Source organism: Anser anser (assembly GCF_964211835.1).
Source record: "Anser anser genome assembly, chromosome: 13".
Lineage (NCBI taxonomy): Eukaryota > Metazoa > Chordata > Aves > Anseriformes > Anatidae > Anser > Anser anser.
Window position 1 is genome coordinate 16,565,245 of NC_139734.1, and position 25,816 is coordinate 16,591,060.

The following is a 25,816-nucleotide window of genomic DNA, read 5'->3' on the forward strand; positions in this document are numbered from 1 at the left end:
TGCAAGGGTGACTCCATGGGCGTCGCATAGCTCCGATGGTCACTAAAGCTGATGGAAGAATCCCTATTGATTTCCATTGGGCTTACTCACTGCCCACCTTTCCATAAATCTTCACGGGAACACAAACGAGCCCTCTTCTCTTGCTCCCTCCTCTGCTGCGTTCGCATTTTGTGGATGGAGCTCAGTTCTGTCCAGCTGTGAGCACAGGGTTTATATGGGCATTCCCTTTTCCATTTGTAATTGTGCTGCTCGTGCCACCTGCGGTTAGGGGGTGGCTGTCGACAGCCAAATGCAGTGGTGCAATGAACTTGGTCATCTGTTAGCATAAATCGAGATGCTGATATAATTACGTTTATAAATTCCAAATCACAAGGTCAAACAAATAGGCTTAACAGTAAGCAATTTGGGGTCTCCTTGGGATTTGCAATGCATTTTCTAATGTTTTATTCAGAATTTCTCTATCTGGAGAGCTAGAAGTTTAGTTGCTATGTCGGTGTTTCTGGTTTTCATGTTTTCTTTTTATCCACAGATTTTGGGGACGGAGAGGAAGAAAGCAGGAAATGTGATGGGACTGTAGGAGAGCAGCAAGCACAGCAGGACCAGCAGCAGCCAGAAAGAAGGCTTAGCAGGGTGTCGCAAAGCTCGCATGTTTGGCTCCTGCCTTGGCAAGCTTTGGGAACCTGAGTTATAGCTGGAAATTTCCCCTGGCTCGGGTTTCTGGGTCGCCTGTGATGCTCAGACTGTTGCTAGCATCTGCACTGGGGAGCAGAGCCTGACATTACAGCTGTTGAGGTCCAAGACAGACACTACCAGCAACAGGCTCCCAATATTTTTGGCACACCCTTTCCCCACATTTCTCCTCCTGTTCCCTCTTTGTCTCCTGTCTTCCTTCCCAACACTGGGGTACAAACAACTTCACGTTAATTTAACCTAACAGCTAACACCTAAAGCAAAAAAGATGTATACTTGAAAGACCTCCAACCTCAGTGTGTTTTTCCTTCATCCAGCACAAATGTGCATGACCAGATGGACCAGATACGCATCCTCTGCCCCCCCCCACGCACCACACCTGAGCAGTCTCTCCAGATGTGTTCAGAAGTCTGGACAACCCAGGACAGCCCAGCACAACCCTCCTCAGCATCGCTGGGGCCATCCTTCATCTCCTTAGTCGTGCTGCCCCTCCACAGTGAGACATCCCCCTCCTGATCCTTCCTCCTGCTTCACACTTGCTTTTTCTGCAGAAGTCCCTCTGGGTATCATGTTATCAGTAGATCACATCTGAATTTTGCACCTGTGAATGTAAGGCTCGTGTCTCTTCTTGCCAAGTCCATCTCAGATGGCTGGGGGGTCAGGGCAGCCACATCCCCCCTGCACCTCCAACCCCCAAGTCCCCACAGCCCCGCACTGCAGAGCTGCCAGGAGCTGGGGCAGGAGGACAGTTTTGTTAGTGTTAGTACTGAAGCAGCATTTTAAGCCAGTCACAAGCCAAGGCTGGGTTTTCACAACAAAAATTTGGATTTAGAGGGTGGACTCCCTCCTGAATCCTGAAAACCCGCTGCCTGGTGGATGCCTAATTCTGCAAGTAGGTCACGCCTGCTCTCTGCCTCTGGGTACGGCGGAGACTTGACAGGTCTAAATAATAACTCTTATCTCCTCGCTCTTTGATGTGAGATGTCACTAAGATGTTCCCTGCCATTCACTTTTCATTTCTCCTCTTCCCTTTCTGTAAAACTCTGCTGAACACACAAGTTAATGAATGATAAGACATTTCTAGGTCTCACCGGTTTTGGCAGCACACAGTCTCCCCTTGCCAGCCTCTGACGTGGCCCTTTGCATTGCCCTGCTGTGGGAGACCAGCTGGCAGGACCACGATGTCCAGTGTGCAGAGCCCAAAGCTGACAGCCCTCTGCCTATAAAAGAATCACAAGTTGCACTTACTGCTTGTGTAAGGATGTGTGCGTGCATATGCACGGTCTTTACATCAAAATGCTGCTTGTGTATGACACCACGGATAACATCTCATCCTGTCCTCTTACAGTCTCCAGCTCATCGCTCTGTAAAGAGTTGCAGATCTAAGCTTTAAATAAAGTTGGGAGTTGAAAGCTGTGCAAGGGAATCCCATTAACAGAAGCTGTGTCAATGCCATTGGCGGCTCAAATGCTAAGACACAATGCATATATGGTTTCTTACTCTTGTATTTTACCGACATGTATTCAGCTGGGTCTTTGTCAGAAAGGTTTCAGCTTTTACAGGGAGTCTTTCAAAGACCTTGCCCTAATTATGAAGCAATTCCAGTGACATTTTAAATTATGGGTGAGTTTTACATAAGTCTTTTGATACGTGTTGTTATGACATGTAAAATTTTATCTTTGCCAGTTGCAGTGAATTATGTAAGATCTTTGTTTTGCATTTGTCAGGGTAATTTGAAACATTGCAGATTTAACGAATGCACTTTCAAAGGACCCAATCCAGCACACAGCTGTGATAGCACAGATAAGCTTCATAAACTTTATTAAATTTCTATTAAATTATATAAGCTATCAGACATGTTTATGTGACAGTGTTAAAGCTGCAAAGTCAAGCATGCAAGGAGTAGGAAAAGTCTTATCCTGAAACGCAGCCCCTTTCCTGGGCTTCCAGTGGTGGCTCATTATATGATCAAATGCTGTTTTTTTCCATAGGGGCCCAGCCTCAGTCGCTGAACAGACTGCCTGATGCAAATCAATGGGCAGCAATTCAAAAATCTGTTTCCTTCCCGTCATTCAGTGTGTGGCCCCAGCCCTTGTTTACTGCATACTGCTTAGCCTTGCTGTAAAGATGAAATACTGTTTCCGCCTGGGTTTTTCCATGACACTCATTACTGCGGTGTTTGTTTATTTCACATGCAAACTATTAATTAATTTGTCTCTGTGAAGCCCAGTAAGGCACGGGAGAAGCATTATCACTTTATAGATAAGGAACAGAGACACAGAAAGAGTCAAGTCAAGAATGTCAATTAATTTGGGATGTTCAACTCGAGATGCTCAAGAGCTGATACCTCCATGCATGTCTTATTTATCTGTCTGCTTTAGTGCTGCTGTGCCTTTCAGCATCTAAAGGGCAGGACCACAGAAGACAGTTGCTGCCTGACCAGAGAGGCTGCCCAAAGCACTTCCCAGAGCACAAGAAACAGCAGCAAGACAGAAGTGAAGGAAGGGCAGAAGATGCCAGAATGCATGCAGCTTCTTGGCCGACATTTGCACAGGCCTGCAGCTGCAGGGGCCACGCTGAGCTCACCAGCCTCCTTGGCCTTCTTCAGATCACAGTTTGCCAGCTCCCAGACCAGAAATGAGAGACCTGAGCATCACTGCAGAAACTTTCACTTGTCTGAGCTCCAGGAGTATTTATATAATTTAATCGATAAATTGCATTGATTTATTTGCACTAAGTAACTCCTTGGGATCTGGATAATAGATAAGGGTATGCATGGTGCTGTACAAACACATCATAAATAAATGTAGCTTGCAAATCAATTGTCAGTTATTGGTGATTAATCTTCTCATAGTAACATAATGTGATGTGATTATGGATTTTTTTTTTATTTTTTTTATTTTGAATTTGACCTAAGAGATTTCAGTCATTTATTTCAGGAAGGCTGCCCTTTAAGCCAGATCTTACACTTCTTAAAAGGTCGTAGGGTTCTAAATATCATGGTAACTTATGAAGCACGGCTCCCTGAGAGGTCTGACAGCTGCCTTCAGCAGAACAAAGCAAGGTCCTGTTCAAACAAGCGCTTGGCCATGGAGGCTATAGGCTGTGTTCTTACAGGGAATTTCACACTATTGTCCTCTTTGGCTGCTGGTGCTGCATACATAAAATACTGTAAAGGTTACCCCAGCTGGCTCCCAAAGCCTGTGTACATCAACATATGTGAGGAACAGCACAGACATTTACCATCATCCTGTCACCGGCTGGTTCGATTTCTGACATTAGTGAGAGAGCTGAGCGCATTATAATGTGGTGCTTTACAACTGCATCTGCTGTGAGATTTATGCACGAGAAAGATAAATATATTTGACCACAGTTAGGTGTAATTACAGATACATGGAGGCCAATACAGACACCAGAGCCAGATGAGACTGCAGCTACCACACCCCTTGCCTGATCTCAGCACTCCCAAGCAGTGCACAGCTGAGATGACTTCAATCACATTCATCTCCACAATGCATTATTATATAACAAGAAGACTGTTTTATATCTGTTCATTAGGTTTCCCAGAAAAAGGACAAACCTCCTTGTCTCTTTTTCTTCCTCATCCTCTCATAGCACATGGAGGGCAGAAGGGTGCAGCCATGTGGTCCAGATGGATCTCTGTCACCTGCAGTTCGGGTGCTTTACATGGGGTTTCAATTTTTTTAATTTTATTTTTTATTTTTTGGTAATAAGAAGAAAGGGCTTTTAAAGTAACGTCTATGCAATTGTTTATCATTGTTACAATGTTGCTTCTTCGCTCTTTTCTTTTGCATTTTCATGCACTGTTAGGCACACATCACTATTTTATAGCACAGCACTCACTTTTACGAAGTACAGGTGATACTTGAGCTATTCTGATTACAATGTTTACGTTCTAGGAGTATTTATGGGAGAGGGGAATGTATATGTTTGCTGCTAAACTTCCAGTCTATTGTACTGATAAACTCACAGTGGCAACCTGAAGTCCATCTGAACACAGATCAGGTATTTGGCCAAGCATTATTGTATATTGTATAGGTGAGCTAACACAAACCATTATGATTACAAATTTGTCTTACAAACCATTGATTTCCTTCTGTTTATTGAGCAACAATATGGCTTTAGCCCAAGGTTCAGGTGGTAAATAAAATGAATTAAAGCCATTGCTCCTGGCCCTGGGCTTGTTTGTTACAGTACACGATACACTCAGGCTCCATGAGCTCGTTCATGTTGGTTGACCCTTCCATGACCACAGGCATTTTCCTCTGGGAGCCATTCCCAGAGCGTGAGGAGGAGACTTACTCTGCACTCTGGGCAGTCAGGGCAAAGATCATAGTTGGCGGTTGATAATCAGATGGATGGAAGTTTTACTGATGTTTAATGAAGACTCTTGGTAGTAAGAGAAATGCTGAGAGCTGTAGGCAGCCCGACTTTCAATAACTTTGCCACTTTTGAGTCATTGTTAATACCATCCCACTCAGTGGTTATTCCTAGGCCTACTCTCTCTTCCCAGCACTTTTTTTTTCTCATATACTTTTAATTTCCTTTAACCCCGATGGCAATTACCTCCCCCCAGCCCAGCCCCTCTCTTTTTCATCTTTCCTGGCAAGTTCCATCCAGCTCTGTAATCTTTGTCAGCTGCTTAAACCCTTCTGCTTTTCCATGGCAGTTTTCAAAGACTGGAGATCCTTGAGCAGTCTCCTGTGAGGTTTTAGCAGCCATTTCCTGCTCCTAGTTTCTGTGTTGGGCAAGGGACTGCAGTTTGCTTTCCTCTTTAATGCCATTTCTGAGCAATTTTTCAGTGTCATGCTTCACCGTGAGTGATCAAAGTCTTTCCCACTGCAAGCTTTGATCAAGAAGTAAAAGTCTTCTTGCAAAGCATCAGTCCCTTCCTGCTCGCTGCACGAGGTGGGTCAGACAGTACCAAGGGCAGTATGGAGGTTCTGGAAATGTTTGCATGACTAAGGCTGGCAGGGGTTGCACGTTCATTTCCCAAACGTTTTCCAATTTACTGCATCAGCCAGGTGAATCTCTGTGTGATCTGAGCCTGTTTTTCACCATGTTAAATTCCTTGTGCTTGCTGGTGCCAACCCCATTCTCACCAGTTCAGGCTGCCAGGGAGTGCTCATATGACAAATGCGAGCTGAGAGTTATCTAGAGATCTAATCTGTCTACCTTTCTCTCTAATCTCAATATATAAACATGAATATATTTGCTATGTGTACACACACATATATATGTATCTTTTCCTCCTTGGCAGAACTTGAACTCTGAGTGGGCGGGTGTCTGTCTGCTGCAGCGTGTGATGGAAGAATACTGCTTTTGCCCTTGTTGAAAATGAAAATAATCGCGGGCTGGCTCAGTCAAATGCCACAGAGAGATGTGCCAGGGGCAGCACTATTGTGGGTGAGCAGCTGCCACAAGTATCCTTGAGGCAGATATGTGGCTGTCTGTCTGGGTGGCTGTCTGTCTGGGTCGGTACAGTCCTCTGCTCTGCACTGTGCATGCCGTGAGGGGTCTCACCAAGGAGGATAAGCACCTGAAACAAGTGACTTCTGGTGGCAAAGCATTAATGAGATGCCAGCTTTGCATGACAGATGGGATACCACACACCTGCCACAGGATGCGGAAACATGCCTGGGTCCCACATGGTGCTCACAAGGCAGCTGCTCTTGGCAGGTGGGGGCAAGGCAGAAATGCTTACCATTTTCTTGAATGCTGATTGAAGTTGCAGAACAGGATACAACTGGAAAAAAAACAGTGACCAAGGGGATGAAAACGGTGCTGTGTTCACAGGTAGAGACTTGGGGATCATCTAAGCAGGTGGGGTCACTAGCTGGTAAGAGTTAACAGCATCCAAATTCCTGCCTGGTTTATGATTTCCTCTGATTTCTCTTTGTTTTGCTCCATCTAGCCTGATTAAGTGACCATAACATCTGTTGATTGAAACTTCCTGGAAAACCTCAGTACTGCATTATTTAATATCTTCACCAACATCTCTGTAACAGGTGGTTTCCCAAATGTTACCACTACTTCCAAAGCCATTAATGTTTTGTTGTTGATTTTTGTTTTTAAATGAGGGAAGTTAAAAACACCCTTCTCAGCAACAACAAAAAGTTCTGCTTTTGATTAACAAGGAAAAAAGTTTAAATTTTAAAGATCACTTTATATTATTAACTGACTTAATTATCACAAGGGATGGTTGAATGAGCAGACAATTAAAATAAGGAGAAGCTCAGAAGGAAAAGTTCATCAGTGCATTAGGCAGACAATGGGGGAAAGTAAAACCATTTCAAGTACCATTTGAAGGAAGCCATTTGGGAAAGAAATAGGATTAATTAAGTTTTGAACCAGTTAATTTTGTTATCCAAAAATATTTCACAGATTAACCACTATAACATACTTATGCATGAGGTAATGTCTGCGCTCCTTCAGCAATGGGGTGAATTTCTGGTCCAGATGAAGGTACATTAAAGCATGAGGCTCCAGACTTCCCAGAATCCATGGTGTATTCTGCAGCCACGTTCAGGATGGGGCTTCCGATACCCACAACAGAGAAGTCTAAACTGCGGCATAGTATTTTGCTGTACTGGTTGTGGGTCAGGGTGTGAGCTGAGTCCTGCTAAATGCGATGAGAGGCAGTGGCTCTGTGGCCTCTCATAGAGAATGCACCCAGCTCTATGATCCCTAGGCCCCATCATCTCCTCCATTTCCCTTTATTGGCCTTGTTCATTTTTGTTGTAAGCAAAGTGGCACCTTTTTGGCCTAAAGCATCTCTCATTGAGCTAGAACAGTGATCTGGAGGAACCCAAGTGGAAGGTGCTGTCACCAGAAATTCCCCTGAAGAGGAACCATTTTCCTTCTGCACATTATTCCTATTATCCCTTCCCTGGAGCATGTGTGTATGCAGCTCCAGGGATGCTCCAAGGGTCCTTTCATTCACATAATTCAGGTAAATGCTTATCTTCCTTTTTTATTTTTTTTTTCCTGTTTCCGTTGAGAACGTGTCTAAAAACAACTTCTTCCATGGATTTGTCTCCCTGAGGTTTTTGCCTGTAGGCCTGACCCTGAGCTCACAGTGGGAAAAAGAGAAGACAGTTTTCACCAGCTTTGGCTGACACCTCATAGATAATCCTGCATTCCAGACCTTAGTATGGGTTTCATCAAAATATATGTAGTATTGTTTGACAACACTAAAAGAATTCCGAGTTCTTCTCTGTATGAAACCTCCTTGCTGCAAAGGTTTGGATGAAGGAGTCTGTGCCCCCGCTCCATGTGCAGGGCCCTGCTTTGTAAAAATGGGTTCAGTGGGTTTAGTAATTGAATTAAATCAATACATAAAAGAAGGGAAAAAAAATATATATTTGCCCAGTTAGATACGGCTTTTGTTTGTGCGATAGTTTCTTCAAGGTGTGGGTGATGAATCATGACAAATTACTTTTCAGAGCTTTGCAGTCTATTCACGAATGAATTAATTTTACCCGACACCAGCCATGATCCTCCCAGAGACGCTGCTGCTGCGGCCATTCAGCCACAGCGAGCAGCATTTTGCTGTCAGTGCTGAGCGCTTCTTTTCACAGCGAGGCCCCTGAGTTCACCTGGGCTCCCCCGGGAATAGGCTCTGTGCTGAGACTTCTCCATGCAGGAACGAAGACAGAGTGTGAGAGAGATGCCCGTCTGCTGTGTGTCCCCCCAGATATGACACCAACAGCCCAGATCAACCCCATAGTCTGCACCGACTGACACCTCATCAAATTAACCATCTCTGTGTGCTACAAAGGTTGGGACGGGGCACCTCTTCCATACACAGGTGTGATGGTCCCTGGGGAGTGGACCAGTGGCCCTGTCTTCTGCAAGGGGACAAGCTCAGAAAAAGAGTACAACATAAAGTGTGCAATGTTAAGCAACCCATGGAAAACGAAGACACAGCCTACAACCCATGGAAAACGAAGACACAGCCTACCCCTCCAGTTGCTGAACTTAGGCGAGACATGCCAGATATATGATGTGGGGAAAAACACGTCCTATGGGTGCTTGAAAGTAATTTTGCATAGGTGGTATTTAAGACTCTTAACTTGCAGCTTGTTAATAATGATCTTTGAAGGGAACCCTATAAACTGTCTTCCAGTTCTTGATGAGATGGAATAATTTATTACTTCAATTTCTCTGATTAATGTAAAATGTGTTTCAAATTTAGGTTTTACTTTAATATTTAAACTTCCCCATGAGAGGAGCTGGAGAAGGGCAGAGTGATTGAGTGCCCTCCCCTCCGAACTGCCGTGGCGTGTTCCCAAATCAGGGTGAGCTCTGCTAGAAGAGCTGATCTGCAATAAAAGCCATCGCTCACCAGCAAACCCGGGTTGTTTCAGAACCCTGCTCTCCAAAAGGCAGGAACGTTGGTGCCAACCTGCCACTAAGGGTCAGCTTACCACAGCTCTGTTCATTCATGCCAGTGAATTTTTTTTTTTTTTTCTTAATTTTAACCTGTGATCCAGGTTGGAATTCTCAAGAATGTCTTCCTCAAAAGCGCTGAAAAAAAGCCCAAAGCTTATGCTCTTCTGGGCAAATCACGTTGCAGGGCTTTTTCTTAAGAAACCAATCTATTTTAAATAGGCTTTTTGCTATTCTTTTACATCATTGTTTTTTCCAGAGCCAAAGTCAGAAAACAATATGGTGTTGATCTTACACCATGTAGGAAACTGCACTCCAAGATCCAGTGTAGCTGTTCCTGAACTGGTAAAACTTATTACATTGCAGAGCAACTGAAGGATCCACCTGTTTTGTCTTGACCACTCAGCTTGCCCCTCCCTGGATCAAGAAGACATAGGAGAAGTGCAATATTGGTACAGTGAAATGGAAGCTAAGCAATAATGTAATGTAGCAGTGCTGGGATGGAGAGCCCTTAAATAGCTGCACTGATAAAAATCAGAGCCCAGACAAAAAGGAGACTGTTTTAGAGAGAATTATTTATTAGAAGATAGGAGGTTGTTACATATAGATTCTGTCCTGCAAAAGTGTCCTGGTCAAGGATATGTCAAGGAGACATTTAAACCTGTTAGAGCTGGCTCTGGTCTCCATTCAGAGATACTCAAGACACAGCAGAGCTCTGCCAGACCTGGCTCTCACACTGGTGCTCAGCTGGGGAGAGGCCTGGTGTACCACAGCATCCCTGAGCTCATTACACCGTCTTTATCCCACTGGAAAACCTGGCCTGTGGGCTGGAAACCAGTGGTGGGGACACCAGACAGTGCTGCAGAAGGGGCACCATTCTTCCCTGGACTAACTTGGAGATAATTATTTCCCCAAGCAGGGAATTGTCTTCCATCATGCCAGTGATGAACATGGCTGAGCAAGTGGCTACAGAGATAAAACCATGCTATGAGGTAGCATGACGTACATTAAAACAACAACAACAACAAAATTAAAAAAAAAAAAAAAGAAAAAAAAAAGACAAGCTCTCTGTGATACAGAGAAGAGCTCTTGCCACCCTCCCTTACCCCCAAACCAGACAAAGCAGGCAATGTCCAAGCCCTATGCAGAGACCTCAGAGAAAGCAGTTCTGATAGGCAGATGACAAAAAGGCAGCAATTGTGCCTTATAATAGTTATGCTCCTAGCAGTTTTCCTCCCAGTTTCATGGGTGACCCATTTCCTTTCGCGTTGGCAGGTAGTATTTGTCAGCCTTTTGTAAGGTCTGCGCACAGACCCAATGGTGGCTCTAGGCCCTTTGCCTGGTGAAGTCCAGGAGAATCAGAAAGCCACTGTGCCAGTTTTGCACCTCCTGAGCCAAACCCAGGCCCACGGTATGCTGCACAGAGCGTGGGCAGCATTGGTGGAGAGGCAGGAACAAAAGAAATGGCAGATGAAAGGCATCAGCCATCATACTGGCAATAGCAGAAGGGCCTGAGACCAAGCCTTCTGCAGACAGTTGGTGGTGGCTCACAGACAGTACAAGGCTTGGTTCATACCTTCCCCTGGGCTTTGTCTTTATTCCAGGCATGTATCCCATTGCACTAGGATAGGTACATGTGGCAGAGCAAAGTGGGCTGACCAGTGGCTATACGTTTTCTTTTCATAGGCAGCTATCCATACGGGTGTTTTCCCAACATCTCGCAGGCTCTTAAACGAGGGTCTGACCCAAAAGTCCTCTGTCTAATGGTCTAATCTATGTGTGCTGAAGGAGAACGACAAATAAATACTCTGGAGTCTGTCTCCTAAATCTGGTCCACTGCTGAAGCCACATTCCTGTCTGCCCATGGGACTTTGCTGGCTGGGACAGAATATCACCTTCGCTGTCTGCAAAGTGCAGATATTTTACTATATTTCTCCTTATTAAATCCCAGTCTATGGCTCCAGAGACTACATGTAAAACTCTGGGCATAATCTCCCTCCTTTTCCATAGTGTACACGAGCTTCTGTGTGCTATCAGGACACTATCAAGGGTATTTGCTTTCAGTCACAATATTCTGAAGGAAAAATTATCGTTGTAACAGGTTTGTCAAAAATTTAACACAATTGCCAGAAAGAGTGGTTTATGGCTCATCTATCACCATATCTCTCTTCTCATCTTTAACCCAAGAGTAGGATTTGCTAGTCTGATATATTAGAAACCCTTGAAAATAAGGTCTCGGCAGTGAATGCTCGCAGCTGATGCCAATGTCAATACAAAAGATGGGTCAGACTACAGACCTCAGAAGGGACAATGTGTGAGATGAGCATTTTTCTCTCACTGCAGATGACCTTCAAGGTTGGAGATACTGGGGATAGGGATTAACAAGGCTGCAGCTATAAAGCAAAGCAGCAGATCTCCTGTTATCTTTAGGATAGTAAACATTTGGCATTGAACCATGTATCTAACTAGCTTTGGCACAAATATGCCTACTTTTAATCAGGTTTTATGTCCCTAAGGCACTCGGACTCCTTTTTTTGGAACATGCACCCCAATGAGTCTGATGTTATTAAGTGGGAGGGTTGAGAAAAATGTTCCATGAGGACAAAGCACACTTAATTGAAGAGAACAGATGCTCCAGACCCACTGACGTACCAAAACTCTTGGAGCAGTCACAGGCCATATCTTCAATTTTTAATAGCTTTCATGGAACTGGTTGTGCTTCCCTACTTTTTTTCATGCTTCAGCAAAGGGTGTGCTGAGGACCCTGAGGTCCTCTGAAGGCCACTGTGATGGTGGTGTTTGGTGGGTGTTGCAACCACTGCTCCAATATGGGACCTTAGCAAGCTGAAGCTCTTTGCCTACTGTTTGCCACAAAACAACAAATTTTGGGGTTTGATGTGAAACATAATCTCTTTTTCTCCTCTCACAGCCCTGACATTCATAGAAAGCAATTGTTCTAGCTTGGTCTAATTCCAGTTTGGTCAAGAGAGGATGAGACCGACCACCAGACAGTAGAATACCTGTTTTTAATGTCAGGCTAACATTTATAGGTAGCTTTTTGTCTCCATTACCATTATTCCCTTCCAGAACTGCTTGTTCAGCCTCTCATGATAAGAACCTGTTCCTCCTAGGCCTTATTGAAACACCTTGATGAGTGAAGTTCACCTGTCAGAGCTGTCTGGGCGTTCTAGAAGAGTTCTCTTTGATGTTTTTGGAGAGAAAAGTTCGGAGAGAGGGACATTTTCTCTCCAGAATGCGCACAAAGGCAGGACGTATGGTAGCCTGTTTCCTCAAGTCAAGACAAAGCTGGCCCCTGAGGTGAACTTGCAATGGTACTGTGCAAGCTCTGAGCATCCTCCAGGTGCCACACTGGCATGAGCAATGCTTGACTTACCAGATATCGCTGGGTCCCCCCTGTACCGAGGGCTCTGGAAAGGTGAGCTGCGAGGTAGCGCTATGCAGCTGCACTGGGGAAGCCTAGCAAGGAGAACAGACACAGAGAAGCTGGAGAAGCTCCAAGCAGAGGAGTGCAATTCACTGGGGCTCCAACAGCGCACAGCAGAGGGGCCGTTACCAAGACTTTGTGGCTCTTAATGGTCACTGTGTTTTGAGTATCTCAGCTGGGCACGTAAGACCAGTTCTAACAATATCCAAAAAGAAGAATATGTCCTCAGTTGTATAGTGTGTGGCATTACAAGGGGATAACCTGTTACATAGAAACATTTTGAACATTAATTACAATATCTTTTATAACTTTGTAATTTAACTGCCAACCTTTTTCCTTGAAATTAATCAACGATGTACATCATATAATCAAACAAGCTTTTTTAAAAAGTACATCTTAATATAAATAGTTTATTCAGTGCATGGTTGTGTATACAACAAATAATAAACAACTCTTTTGTACAAGGCAGAAAACTGCCTGTACAGAACTATGTCAGTTTTGGAGCACAGAATCCAACGATGATTAATGCACAAAATCTTACACATCATGCAACTCTATGCCAATATTCCAACTTTCTCCCATGCAACAGACATGATGACCTAAATGGAAACCTAACTACATTTTTTAAACAATTGTTTCCAATAGCATGTATAAGTATATGTTGTTTAGGGGTAACCTGTCCTAACGCTTCCTCCTACACAATATTCACGTGCCCGTTACAGTGAAAGAAGGACTTTTACAAATAAGACGTTTCTTATAAAAAAATTAAGTCACCTTAATTCCACAGTTTCTGTCTTTAGAAAAGAAGCCACAACAATAGTTTAACATGACACACAAAATGGAATTAAGAGAAATCTACACTGGAGGATAATTTTATCCCTTTCTGTTAACTTCCACTTGGGATAACAAAACAACTCAAGTCCTACAGACTGGGGTTAGCACAAGAACTTTACCAGAAACTACAAATCTATAAAAATTTATATTTCATTGTGTTTAAAACCACAAGAACACTGTTTGCTTGAGCCTGAGACACCAACTCTCAGTTCCAACCCTGAATTTTAAATTATTTTTTAAAGACATAGCTTTAAAGACCCATTGGAGTTCAGAAATCAAAAAGTTGCGCTATTCCAAATTAAAGGATATATTTTTTATCAAGCCTTAGATATAAAACGGTAAGCCAAGGAAACAACAGAGTTTACATATTTGTTTTTTGTTTGCCCCTATAAAACATATAAGCATTAAAATTTCCTTTGAAGAGCAAAAGTGGTCTTTTTCTTAGTTGGAAAGCAAATTCTTATCAGCAGTGAATGTTGTGAAATGTTTTTGTTTCGTATTCCACAAAGCATAGGAGAGAGAGAGATAGGGGGAGGGGGGGGAGAGAGAGGGAAGAGAGAGAGAGAGAGAGAGAAGGGACATTTCTTGGACATTTCTTCTCCAAGATTTATTCCACAGTTATGTTTGCTGGCTATCCAAGTGCCTTGTGATATGCACAAGCATATTCTACATTATTGGGGTATATCCTTTGACAACCAGTAGATCTAATGGCTGATAAACGAGTGACCTATGCAAGTTCGGTGGCTTGTCCTGGGCAATTGAACGTTTGGATGAAAGACTGCTAGTAAGAATTCAACTGCATCCAGAGGTAAGGTTCTGTTTAGAGAGCACTTGGCTTGCCTTAACCTGGCTACGTTGACTCGTTTTGACTCATGGATTTACCCCCATTTAGCACTCCTGAAACACTTCTGCTCTTTGTTGGGGTCCCACTTCCAGATCTTGAGAACTCTGTGAGATCGTGGAGAGAAGGCTCTTTGTACATGGCCACTGCAAAGCAAAAGAGAGACAGCACGTCAGCACACTTTACAGTCACTTGGTGCACTGTCCAGCTATGAAAAATCTGGATTTTTCATTCAGCAATTAGCAATGTAAGGAGTGACTTAAAGAAACACAGCAAGGAGACCACTTGGATTTCAAACACTGCCTTAGAAATTCCAATCTCCTTTTCAAGGGGATGGCATTTTAGAGAGGAAAAACCATAACTCCCTCTCCCTCCCAGTTTAACCACCCACCTACACTCTGGACTTACAAAACTCTGCAAGACAGACGTGAGCTGATATAAATCAGCATTTCCTTACTAATAGTGAAATAGCACTACCAACAGCTGCTATTTGACCTGTTACTTGTACGTAGTTCAGGCATGTGGGTGTGGAAGTAGATTTTCAGTCTTCTGTTTTCTTTGTGTTCACACACATAAGGGAGGATCAAACTCAACATCAGTTGCGTAAAACCTGCTCCTAAATGGAGACTGCCAAGCTAGTCCAGTATTCACCCAGGACTACGCACCTTTGAAATATCCTCTCTGATTTCAAAATAATACTGCCTTGAAAAGTTACTTAACAGTATAACCCAGAACTAGAGAGCTTCATTCCTCCTGAAGGAGAAGCATATGGAAGCTAGTTCTTCCGGAGAAAAGGAAGCATCTCCATACATCAGCTGAGATCTCTCTTTGCATTGACCAAAGATGTAGCCAAGTCTGAGCACCACACTGATTCAGATGCTTCAGTTAACTGGGATGACTCCAGGTCCTGGCTTTTAATACACAGCAGGATATATACGCCACATGCATTATTACCTTTAATGTCACGTGTTGATGCCACATTAATTACGGTTAAATAAGAACCATGCATTACAGATTTACCCCAAGCAAAAATAGACAAACACCCTGTAATATAAAGCACAGATTAGCAAGCTATACAGCAAGTCACTAAAGGCCTGTGAGCAGATGTTTGGGACATTCCAGGTAAAGTCTTCATTACCTATATGGTAGACAATGGCCTTTGGGCACAAAGAAACTAATATACATATTTGGTTAAATGAGAGAAAGGCAGAGGTAATATAGAGAAACATAAAACAAACAAACAAGCAAACCCTAGCTCTAGTTACACTGAGTGTGTTAGCAGAATGTTATACTCTTGTTATATAGTTAGCTGTATCCTTCAAATACTTATGCACAGGAATTAAACATCTCTGACACAATATAAAGTCAGTTCAGAAAGATTTTTGGGAGCAAACCCAAACAATTACCTTTTAATGGTTTTGGAAGAAAATGTGCTGCAGGTTTATTTTTCTTCACGTGGTTTCCTTTCATTATTTCTCCTTCCTTGTTAAGACCCAAATACCAACCCCGTCCAGATTGTTGCTGTCTATAGATCATTGAAGAATATGTTACATAGTAGTTTTCAAATACTGATTCTTTGAACTTGCATTCAGGTGTAAAATGTTCCTGTAAGAAAATAACAGATCAATATGTGCAATGCTGAATCTCCCATCAGTTAATGCAAAAGCATCCAATATTCATTGCTTTTCTGGCAGTTAAAAGACCTACCTCTCACCCTCTACTATCCAATTTGGAATGCTCGCCCTAAAAGTACTAACAAAAGAGTAACACAATTTGAAATCCATGAAATGACACTGTGAGCAGCTCAAAGTAGCATAATAAAATCTTTTTGAGCAATGAGTAAAAAGTCTAAGTGAAAAATTATTGATTGATGCAACTAATGGCTATCAGGCAGACACAGCCCTGATGTCAGCCCCACGGGACCAGCTGCGGTCCAGCCTTGCAGGCAAGAAGCGAGGCCACGTAATGCCTTTGTGCATTAACCGCTGGCCTTAAATGTTTAGGAAAAAAGTGCAATAAAAATTCAAAGCTGTGATGCCGTGAGTAAATGGTCTTTTACTAGCCCAGCAATATTAAGTTAGCTTGTAGCAGCTGCCTCTTTGCCTTAATCTATGCTCTTTCTCTGCCCACTCTATCATCTGCTGAAATCCCAGCTGTCAGAGACCCACTGCAGACCCCAGCTTCTGATCTGGGACTGGCAAGAGTTAACTGGTATTGCAGATGAAAGCATATAGGATCAAGCCTTAGTCTTCATGATGAATTACACAGCTGCTTTCAAGGAGATGGTATTGAGCTAATAGTTAAAATAAAGAGCAGCAAACCAAGAGAGAGCCTTGTTCTTCATGCCAGTGGTGTGACTGGCTTTCACTGTACAATGGTCTTAACTCAGTTGACAACTTTTGGCACTGTTACCCAGGTTCAGAAAAGGATGCAGGCATGAAACATGAGTCTTGGATGGGTCTAAGACCAAAATGCCAGTCCTTATAGAACTATTCAGCTGTTTCCCGAGGTGTCTAGGCACTTCAGGTTTTTAGCGATACAAATTTTGATGAAGTTTCAGCTACGGACCTCTGACTGCCCATAAGATATTAAAGAGGAAGGGCTTGGTCTGGTGATGCAAATGTTAATATAGCAAACATGCCTATCATTGCTCTGCACAGCCACCAGCTCTTTGCTGGACTTTCCTTGTGAAGGCAGACAGCTTCTGCAGAGCTGTCCTTGTGCTCAAGTATCCTGCAGCAGCATGAAAGAAAGGAAGAAAGATTGTGCCTGCATAATGATTGCAATTTTGAATTAAAAAAAAAAAAGTCACAGGAAATTAAGTGTCTTGGGAGCTTAAGATGCTCTTATTTAATTTCTGAATATTCCTGTATGAGAATAAAGATGGTATTTAAAAACAAAGCAAAACAAAACAACACAACAAATACTGTACATTTATGCACATCTTTTCCCATTTTGTCTTCTCATAGGAGAAAGAAAAAACCTCCCGTCCTCTGATTGGCGTTTGCTTCAACAAAGAATGTGAAGTAAGAAATTTTCTTCCTTTTTCCTTCAAAGTAATTGGCTGTTATTTAGTTAATTGACGACTGGTTTCAAACGCTGTCAAACAGAGACAGAAACTATATGTTTGCCACATTTCTAAATAAAAGCCTTCTCTCACTGTACCCTGCCCAGTGCTAGCCATGTTAACAAGGACTATTGCCAGTGTATCATCCAATTAGCAGCAAAATAGAAAACTACAGTGTTCCCGATGGATGATTATGGTTTATGTACAGTAATTTGGAGCTCTTTCGGGTACAAAAGGCCTGCTTGTGCGCAGTGACAGAGGGTCAGATTGCAAATAGAACCACGTTTACTCCAGCCCTCTTAGGAAGAAAATTAACTTCAGTATGAGCAGCAGGAGCCAAGAGTCCCTTGAAGCAGAGTGAGGAAACAGAAATAAAGACACTAAAAACCTCTTTCATCCCCGATTTTCCCCTTGGCTGCAAGACTTGCGACAACATGCCATGGTGGAACTCACTGCGAATGAGCTTGCAGCAGTGCCCATGCACAGCCAGACACCGCCTGCTGGTGCCCACCAACCTGAGAGCCAGCCCCACGAGCATCATGGACAGCCATCCTCTCCCTGCCTCAACCCACGATTCAGTGTCATGACCACAGCGGTCATTTCTCATGAGAAACAGCTGGGCACAGAAATAAAGACGCCTCTCAATAACATGTTCAGTGACCGAGTCACATTTCCTCTGTTTTTTCAGCATTGCAGCAGATCACCTTCATTCATCTGACTGGCTGGGCACGAGATCACGGTCTTTCATCTTGACTGATATCTCCTTAATTTCTAGGCTACGGCTGTAGTTTCAAAAAGGTGCTGCGTGGTGGGAAAGGCTTCCTCCGTGCCAAATAAATGGTGATCCCAAACGAGCTGTTTACAGAAGCTGAAGTGCTTTGCTTGCACCTGAATACTAAGCAGCTGCATACCTTTTGAAGATGTTTGCTCCTACCCATCATCTGCCTTTAGTTTGTACAACATGTGTCTTTACCACTCATTTAAAAAAAAAAAAAAAGAGTGGGGAAGGGGAACTGCAGACAGAAGCTTTTATTAAGGAATCCTAGCAGATATGCTCCTAATTTGAGGGTATTACAATTAAAGCATATTGTTCTGAGCTTGGCAAGCTCATATACCAACCTGATTGGGTATGGACAGTGCTTCTATCAGCACACTGGTTTAAAATACAGTGCAGAGCAGCAAGTGCAAAATGGCCATTATGTTGTCTTTGCTGGCAAATTCTTTGACAGTGCACTGAGAAAGCACAAAGTAAAGTTGGGAGATCTTAAAGAGAGCTTTAATTCTTGAGAGAATAAAAACTGATGTTTTCCAGCTTATATAATTAATGCTATTCAAATTTATAAATATAAATAACGGTTGAATTCTAAGGCCGCAAGCAGATACCACCAGACGTAAGTGCATAGTGATAATAATGTCATCCCTGTTTTTTCCTGTCTTCCAGTTGTCCTGAAGGGAAGTCCATCTTTGCAATGAAAGTAATTTGAATGAGTTCTGAGGTGTCAAGTGTTATGAATATATAGTTATACAAAACAGATGAGAAAGTAAGCGTTTGTGTGAAATAGTATTTCAGTCGCAGCTTGCTTCAGCAGTCAGGGATGACGGCACCTGCACGACAGTAAATTGCACTCACCAAAGCCCCTCGCACATTCACCCTTAACAACGAATGAATGAATAAATGAATAAATAAAAGTTAAAGAAAGTGCTGGATTCATTGTAGTCATGACTCAGCCATGCTTAAGAAAGCAGGAGGATGAAATGTCAGAAGCTGCTTCTTGGTTTTGAGCTGATCAGCTGAACAAGTGAAATGTTTCCGCATGAATAGATCTGCAGCTGCATTAAATATGTGAAAATAATTAAAAAGGGGAATAATTTGGTGTATGATAATATAGTAAAAAGGCATTGTAGCATATATTTAGAGTGACTGTATTTCCAGGCAGCTGACAAGATTAGATCTAAAATAATCCAGTCTCTTCCTTACAAATACTGAGGTATAGGCCTACCGATGCTGAAAGCTAAACTACTGTAAAAGCAAACCTGGCATTCTTCCTGCTCTAATTGTGCAAAAGCCATGCTTCAAGCCAAACACCAGCCAGATTATCAGCCATCACACCCATCTACACTGCAGGACCAAATATTAGTTATTATGGCCCCCATATGATTGTAATGCAGGAATTCAGGCTCCCAATAGACAGAAAATGGGGAATCTGCTCTAAAGAAAGGTATTCAGTGTCTGCAAAGCTCTGTCATATTATAGAAACCTCTCATCAGGATGGCTGCAGGCACAGCGCACAAAAGGAGGGCAGAGATGCTTACTCTCTGCTATTTATTGCATACCGTATTTACATCATGGATAACCTTGGCAGGGGACATGACCAAATACTTTACAGAGCAGTAAGTTTAAGTCTTTAGGTCAATACTGAGTTTGTTAAATTTCTGTATATCACTACAAGCTGAATGTTTTGCAGCTTTCAACAGCAGTTGACCATAACAATCAGAATATTTACTAAGATGGATTTAGCGTTAGAGGCATGAAAAAAAAACACACCACAAAACCGAAGACAATCAAACAAAAACCACACACACAAAAAGCCACAACAAAACAAAGAAACGACAAAAGAGAAATTAACTTTGAAAACAATTTGGAAAAAGTATTGGGTACATGGGAAACTTGGAAAATGTTCTTACATATTGAGCATACATTCTTTGCAATCAATGATTTTGCTTATTGTGTTTATTGTTTATTTCCTCTACCTAATGAAAATTGGATTTTTTTTTTCTCCATATCCTGATTTCTTTCAGGACTATAATGTAGCCCAAGACTCCATTCTATAATCATGAATTTTTGAAGGAGCCTCTTTAAGGCTCCAGAGTAGTGATTTTCTGCACCAGTGAGCCTGCCTTTTTATATTAACAGAGATTGATTTTCTCCATCTTGGCATGTGAAGTTCCAGGGTGTATCCTTTGGATCATCACCCTGTATTGTGCAGTGATATCAACTGTACAAGATGAGATCACTTCAACTTTTAGGTTATCAGAAATAACAGCTTTTAGGCCACCAATGCGAGAACACTCTCTGAAGAAACTGGTATTTTGTGAAGCCTCCAAAATCCGTTGGCAATAGTGACTGAAACTTATAATTAGCTTGACATAATTTATTTTGGATCAGATAATACAGTTCCCACAGATAGAATACAATGCCACAACACTGTCTATTTTGCTTAAATTTACCTATTTACCTGTTCTGAGGAATCCCTGTGCTTTGGGTGGGAGCAACTCACAATATATAAATATGTACTGATCCTCTAGGACTATGATTAGAAAGTCTGTTTAAAGAGTTGTAATTTGTGGAAGAGTATAATTCCCCTTGAGTTCTCTGCAAGCTGAAGGCATGTGTACTGGCATTGTGACCATCCAGGAAAGAAAGTTAAATTCAAAATTATGTAGAAAAGGTACAGTAAATTCTTTCATTAGGAAACCTACTTCCTGGCAAGGGAGATAGGAAGGCACAATTTTCCTAGGAGGTCATCCCAACCAAGTTCATAGCATGGAATTGTCTGGGATATTGCAATAAGCAGGAATTTATGAAGTGAAACACAAAAACTCAGTGGTGTGTAAATTTATTTAGGACAAAGCTTCCAGAAACAATAAAATGGAACCCAAGGAACCAGCAGGATATCTAGCATCTCCAGAGTGGGATTTCAGGTTGTCACTAGGTATTCTCTGAATCTATGAGAAAAGCATTGCAAAGATCCTGTAGTTATTCCCTTGACACTGTTCCTTTGCACAACAAATCAAATGCACACGCTTAGGGAAAAATGTACACAGTGAACTGAAGTAGAAAACATATTAATCACAAACACGAAGATTTACAAGTTTTAGTTTTGTTCATTACTTTTTTACTAGTCTTATCAGTGACTCAGTTGTGAAAATTTGTCCAGGTCATCGTTGCCCAGATTTTTAAGTGGCATTTAGGCACATCAATAAATACCTATTTAAAGTTTGGTGCGTCACCACTCAGCATGCTCTGCCCATGCAAGGAATGTACTGCCTGATGACCCCAGGGAAAAGCCTCGATGACTGTAAAGAGTGCTGAAATTTAATTGAGACAGGAACGATGCATGATCATGGCATTGTTCCGCTGTCTTTTGGTGATGCTCCACTTCCACAGCTGTGTTGATTAACCAAAGCACTCCTTAACTGGGGCAAGAGAACTAATGCGTGATACATACAGAAAGATGACACTCTTCTGAATACTGCAGAGGAAATTAATCTCGTTAAAGGAAGTCTACAGTGTCATTTAAATGTTCTGCAAGATGCCCAGGAGAATGCCTCACAGATGTCAAGCACAGGTCCCGTTCCTAATCCAGCTCACAAAGTTGTAAGACATAATTTACATGGTACGAATAAGAGAGAAGTTCTGCTTTGCCCCCATATGCTTTTCTGCATCAGTGCTGAGCTGTGCTGAACGTGTGTACCCCTAACGATCCTGGATGCATGGTACAGGGAAACCTCTGCAATTTCCCGAATGCTCTATAAATATTTTAAAATCTTCTAATGCTTGCATCTATTTTTTTTTTAATTTCTTTGGCTCTAGGGCACCAGACTTTCCAGTCCTAGTTGAAAAACAGTGTAATTCTAGTCAGATAGAAGGAAGAAACTAGTCTATAAACACTGGCTGTTTTGTGAAACAAAACCTTGGGAAGGCCTGTTAAGCGCTAAGTGCCCATCAGGTTAACAGAGAAGAACAACATATGTGATGAAGTCCTACTATTACTAGAAGTTGTTTTTTTGTCATATTTAGTTTTTATTGCTTCACACATACAAAAGCCCTATTACTGCTTCAAAACCTATTAAAAAAAGTCTCTATATAAGTTTGCGTTTAAACCTCTAAACCTTTTCAGAAAGAGAAGTCTATTGGCATAAGCATAGGTTGGGGTTTAAAAAAAATAATATCTATATATACTAGAATAACTTTCTCAATGTATAGCCAAAGGCCGTATTGCATGATAAAGCCCATGATTTGCATGAGACTGCCCTTCCATGCTTGGCCAAGGACTGGTGACCACCACCATATCCTCTGGGTGAGGTAATCTCCAGTTACTGAAAAATGGGAGTACCCTGCATGTTTTTCCCTGTACATCCACACTGCGATCTCATATTCTTCTCTAGGTATGTGCCACTGAGCATCTCTGGACTGCAAGCTTGCTGGACCTTGAATCCGATCTGCTGCAACTTCTCACGATTCGCCTCCCAAGTGACTGAGTCAAGCAGATGAAGTAAAGCTTCCCAGCTGACCAAAGCACCACGAGCTACCCTCTGAGCATGTCAGCTGAAGAGCAAGAGCTGCCTCAACGCGAGCTGTACCAGTGTTACTGAAAATAGAGATGCTGGAAAAGATGTGCTCCCCGAAAATCATGGTGGAAAAGATACTGCATGCTCAACCTGGACAAAAAAATCAAGGTATCTTACATCATCAAAGACAGCTGAAGCAAGTGACTATACATATACAGGTATATAGTGTATGGAGACTCACAGCTCACTGAGGCTGACAGTTCATTGCAGCAGACTTGAGATGGTGCCAATGGGTGAATCCTGCTCACATTCAAAGCTGGAGCAGAACTCCCTTTTCCTCTCAATAGGCTCAAGATTTTCCCCAAAGAACCTACTCCTTCTCATCATTCTCCCAAGCTCATTACTTCATTTTCTGCAATAGTGGCTTCCACAGGTGAAGACAGCAGCACAGAAAACATATTAAAAATGCGTCCATTGTTGTTTTTCATCGTAAGCAAACTTCTTCTTCTTCTTCTTCTTTTTCGTTTTTAATAGCTTTCTTCTCTCAGCTTTTAATTTTGGAAAACAGCACATAAAAGTACTCAGTGTGCCTCTTCGGTGCCGTTCATTACTTCACATCTCTCTATCATGTCTCTGCTTATTCATCTCTTCTCTTAACTAAGCGGACCTAATCTTTTTAAATCTCTCCTCATATGAAAGGTTCTCTGTGCCTCTAATCATTTTCATTACCCTTCACTGAATCCTTTCAATTTTTTTTTCCAGGACTGAAACACAACATTTAAAAAGAGGCTGAACCGTTGAGTTGTATAACAGAGGTAAGATATTTTCAGTCAGTTGTCTTATGACAAAGTAAAATGGTCTTTGCTGTTCAGCCTCACCATTGTGCATTTGTACAAAAGTTCTCTATCTTTTAAGTTGTGTCTCTGATAAACACAGTTCAATTTTATGGTATTTCTGACATTTTGATCCACCAGTGTACCCAAGCTCAAAAATTAAAGAAGCAGTGATGGAAGCAAAAGGCAGATATGACAGCTTTTTTTTTTTTTTTCCCCCAGAAATAGAGCAGAAAGCCCCAAAGATGCTAAGCAACCCATTCTGTAGCACAGACGTTATTACACAGATAACCCGCCAGCCATTGCAATCAGATTTCTAGCAGTTATAATTGACATCAAATTCTGGTATTGTCAAATCTCACTGACACAGCTGTTGTGCAGAATGTCCTCAGCTTAAGTGTGTCATGCACTACTTTTTTTTTTTTTAAAAAAAAAAAGTCCGCGTTTAAAAATGCCTTTTAAAGTACTGGGCCCATGTTCTGCTTCCAGTTAAAGACAGCCCTGCATCCCACTTGTTTTAATGGCCAAGCCCTGAGCCTGCTGCCATTCGTCAAAGTTGGCCAGTGACCTGAACTGCAGAAGGTGAACATTCAGAGAAGGCTGAGCCTCAGGAGACACCACAACTGCCTTGTTTTGAGTCAGCTGCTTGCGGTTTGTTCTTCCGAGCTGCTAATTGCCTGCCTGCTCTCCCTTTGGGTTTGTATATCACTTCCTCGTGAGGACACGGGGCCAGAGAAACCATGCAAGGGTACTGTCTTCCACACAGCAGCAGCAAGCTGCTGCAAGGAAGAGCCTCTCCATCAGGCCGATGACATAGCATGAGGAGACATCGCTCTGTCACAGCCCAGCCGTCTGCAAGTTGGCAAGAGCAGCCGAGAAAGAAAATGTGTTCCTGTCCCAGTAGCCCTTTTACCAAATTACTCTTGTATTCATCTACATGATCGCTGCCACTGGGGGAATCCTGCACTGCTGCTGCTGGGGCTGCAGAGAACAGGGCAGCAGCCACGGGTTAATTTGCTCCTAGAACAAGGTGACTTGGCTGGCGTTTGTTAAAATACCACCTGGGAGCATGGGGCAGGAAGGGCAGCATGACCTTTCTGCTGCCATATTGACTGCCTGAGCCACACCATCCCAAAACACTGGTTTCAGTTACATGGGCTGCGAGGGGCTGCAGGGCACAAGCAACCTGGGGTGAGGCTCGGCAGGCAGCAGCAGCCACGCTGGGGTACCTGTGACTTCAGCAGGATGGAAGGGCAGCAAAGCTGGAGCACTGCACCACCAAACACTCCCTTGGCACTCACACCCCGATGGGCTTTTTGGAATTAGCAGGGTTAATTAGAAGAGTGTGGGATTTACTGCTCTAGCCTAGATACAGGACATCAACGGCCCTGGGGTAAGGAGATGGAAGAGATCTCCTTCAGACCGTCACCCATGAATTCATGCAGATTTATCTGAAAGTGCTGAAGAAACAATAATCTAATCAGAGTTTGCAGCAGGCTCTAAATCTGTTTAATTACAAGCTGGGACATGACCCTTTTAGCGGCGGATGCTCCTTGAATTCTGTGGGAAAGGGGAAAGAAATGGAAAGTTTCCCTTTTTAGGGAGCAGGGTAGCTGAGCAAACAATGGTCAGAACAAGCGCTAATGTCCTTCCCCTAGGAATAGGTGACAACGGGGAATGCTGTTTTTGCGGTAACCTGCAACCTGTCTGGAAGCCTGTCTGCACAGCCGCTGGGACTTACACTGGGCAAATCAGCATGGAAGTGATCTCCTCGTCCTCTGTTGCACTTGTAAGGAGCGATCCTGGGCTTCTGATGGCAAGCTTATGGAGGCAGAGCTCTTCCCTCCACAGACCGGGCAGGCAGCGCTGCCAAACTCAGCCTCGGCTCAGCCGGGACCTCTCCGTGCCACCACCCACCACCTTTGCTGACAGTGAAGATGGGACCTGCCCCTGAGGAAGCGCTTGGAGGCAGATGCTGCTGAGTGAGCTCTTTTTCTGCGCACCAGAAATTGCCTCTGCTCACTGACTGCGAGAAGCTGCAAGCAGAAGATAAATAACAGCAAGAGCTGCAGGAGAAGAAATAATGCCACATTACATCAAACAGGTCCTTGCTTTGCTGTCAGCTCAGAGTCTGTTCTGCACAAAAGGACAGGCTTGCCATTTGGCCCATATATTTTATTAATGTGGCTGCATATTTATGGCACCATGGGTTAGCCGATCCTTTGGTGGTCAATACCACCCTTTTAGGCTGCAGTTCTCAGCAAAGGCATTTGTCCTGGCTGCTGCTTTTCCCCATGTGCAGTCAGCAATGCTCTCAGGTGGCTGCCTGCAGGTGCTCCGCCCGCAGCAACATTGCCGAAGTTTGGGAACCCAGTGTAAATCTCTGCAAAATACCGAATGCA

General features: G+C 43.0%; 2 protein-coding genes across 12 annotated transcripts in view; one reads left to right on the top strand and one right to left on the bottom strand.

Annotated features, from left to right (window-relative positions):
• Window positions 1-10,160, top strand: part of ZIC3 (Zic family member 3) — a 222,996-nt gene extending 212,836 nt beyond the window's left edge. Inside the window, exon 19 of the mRNA XM_083796726.1 lies at window positions 530-10,160. The gene's annotated coding sequence lies outside the window, so the exon portion shown is untranslated. The remainder of the gene's footprint in view (window positions 1-529) is intronic.
• Window positions 9,658-25,816, bottom strand: part of FGF13 (fibroblast growth factor 13) — a 297,718-nt gene continuing 281,559 nt past the window's right edge. For 9 of the 11 annotated variants that reach the window (XM_083796736.1, XM_083796730.1, XM_083796734.1 and 6 more), the window contains 2 exons: window positions 15,629-15,827; window positions 9,658-14,368 (listed from right to left, as the gene is read on the bottom strand). In XM_083796736.1, coding sequence (XP_083652862.1) covers window positions 14,232-14,368; window positions 15,629-15,827 — 336 coding nt within the window. In that variant the 3' untranslated portion in view covers window positions 9,658-14,231. The other 2 variants (XM_083796739.1, XM_083796729.1) reach the window with 2 other exon arrangements.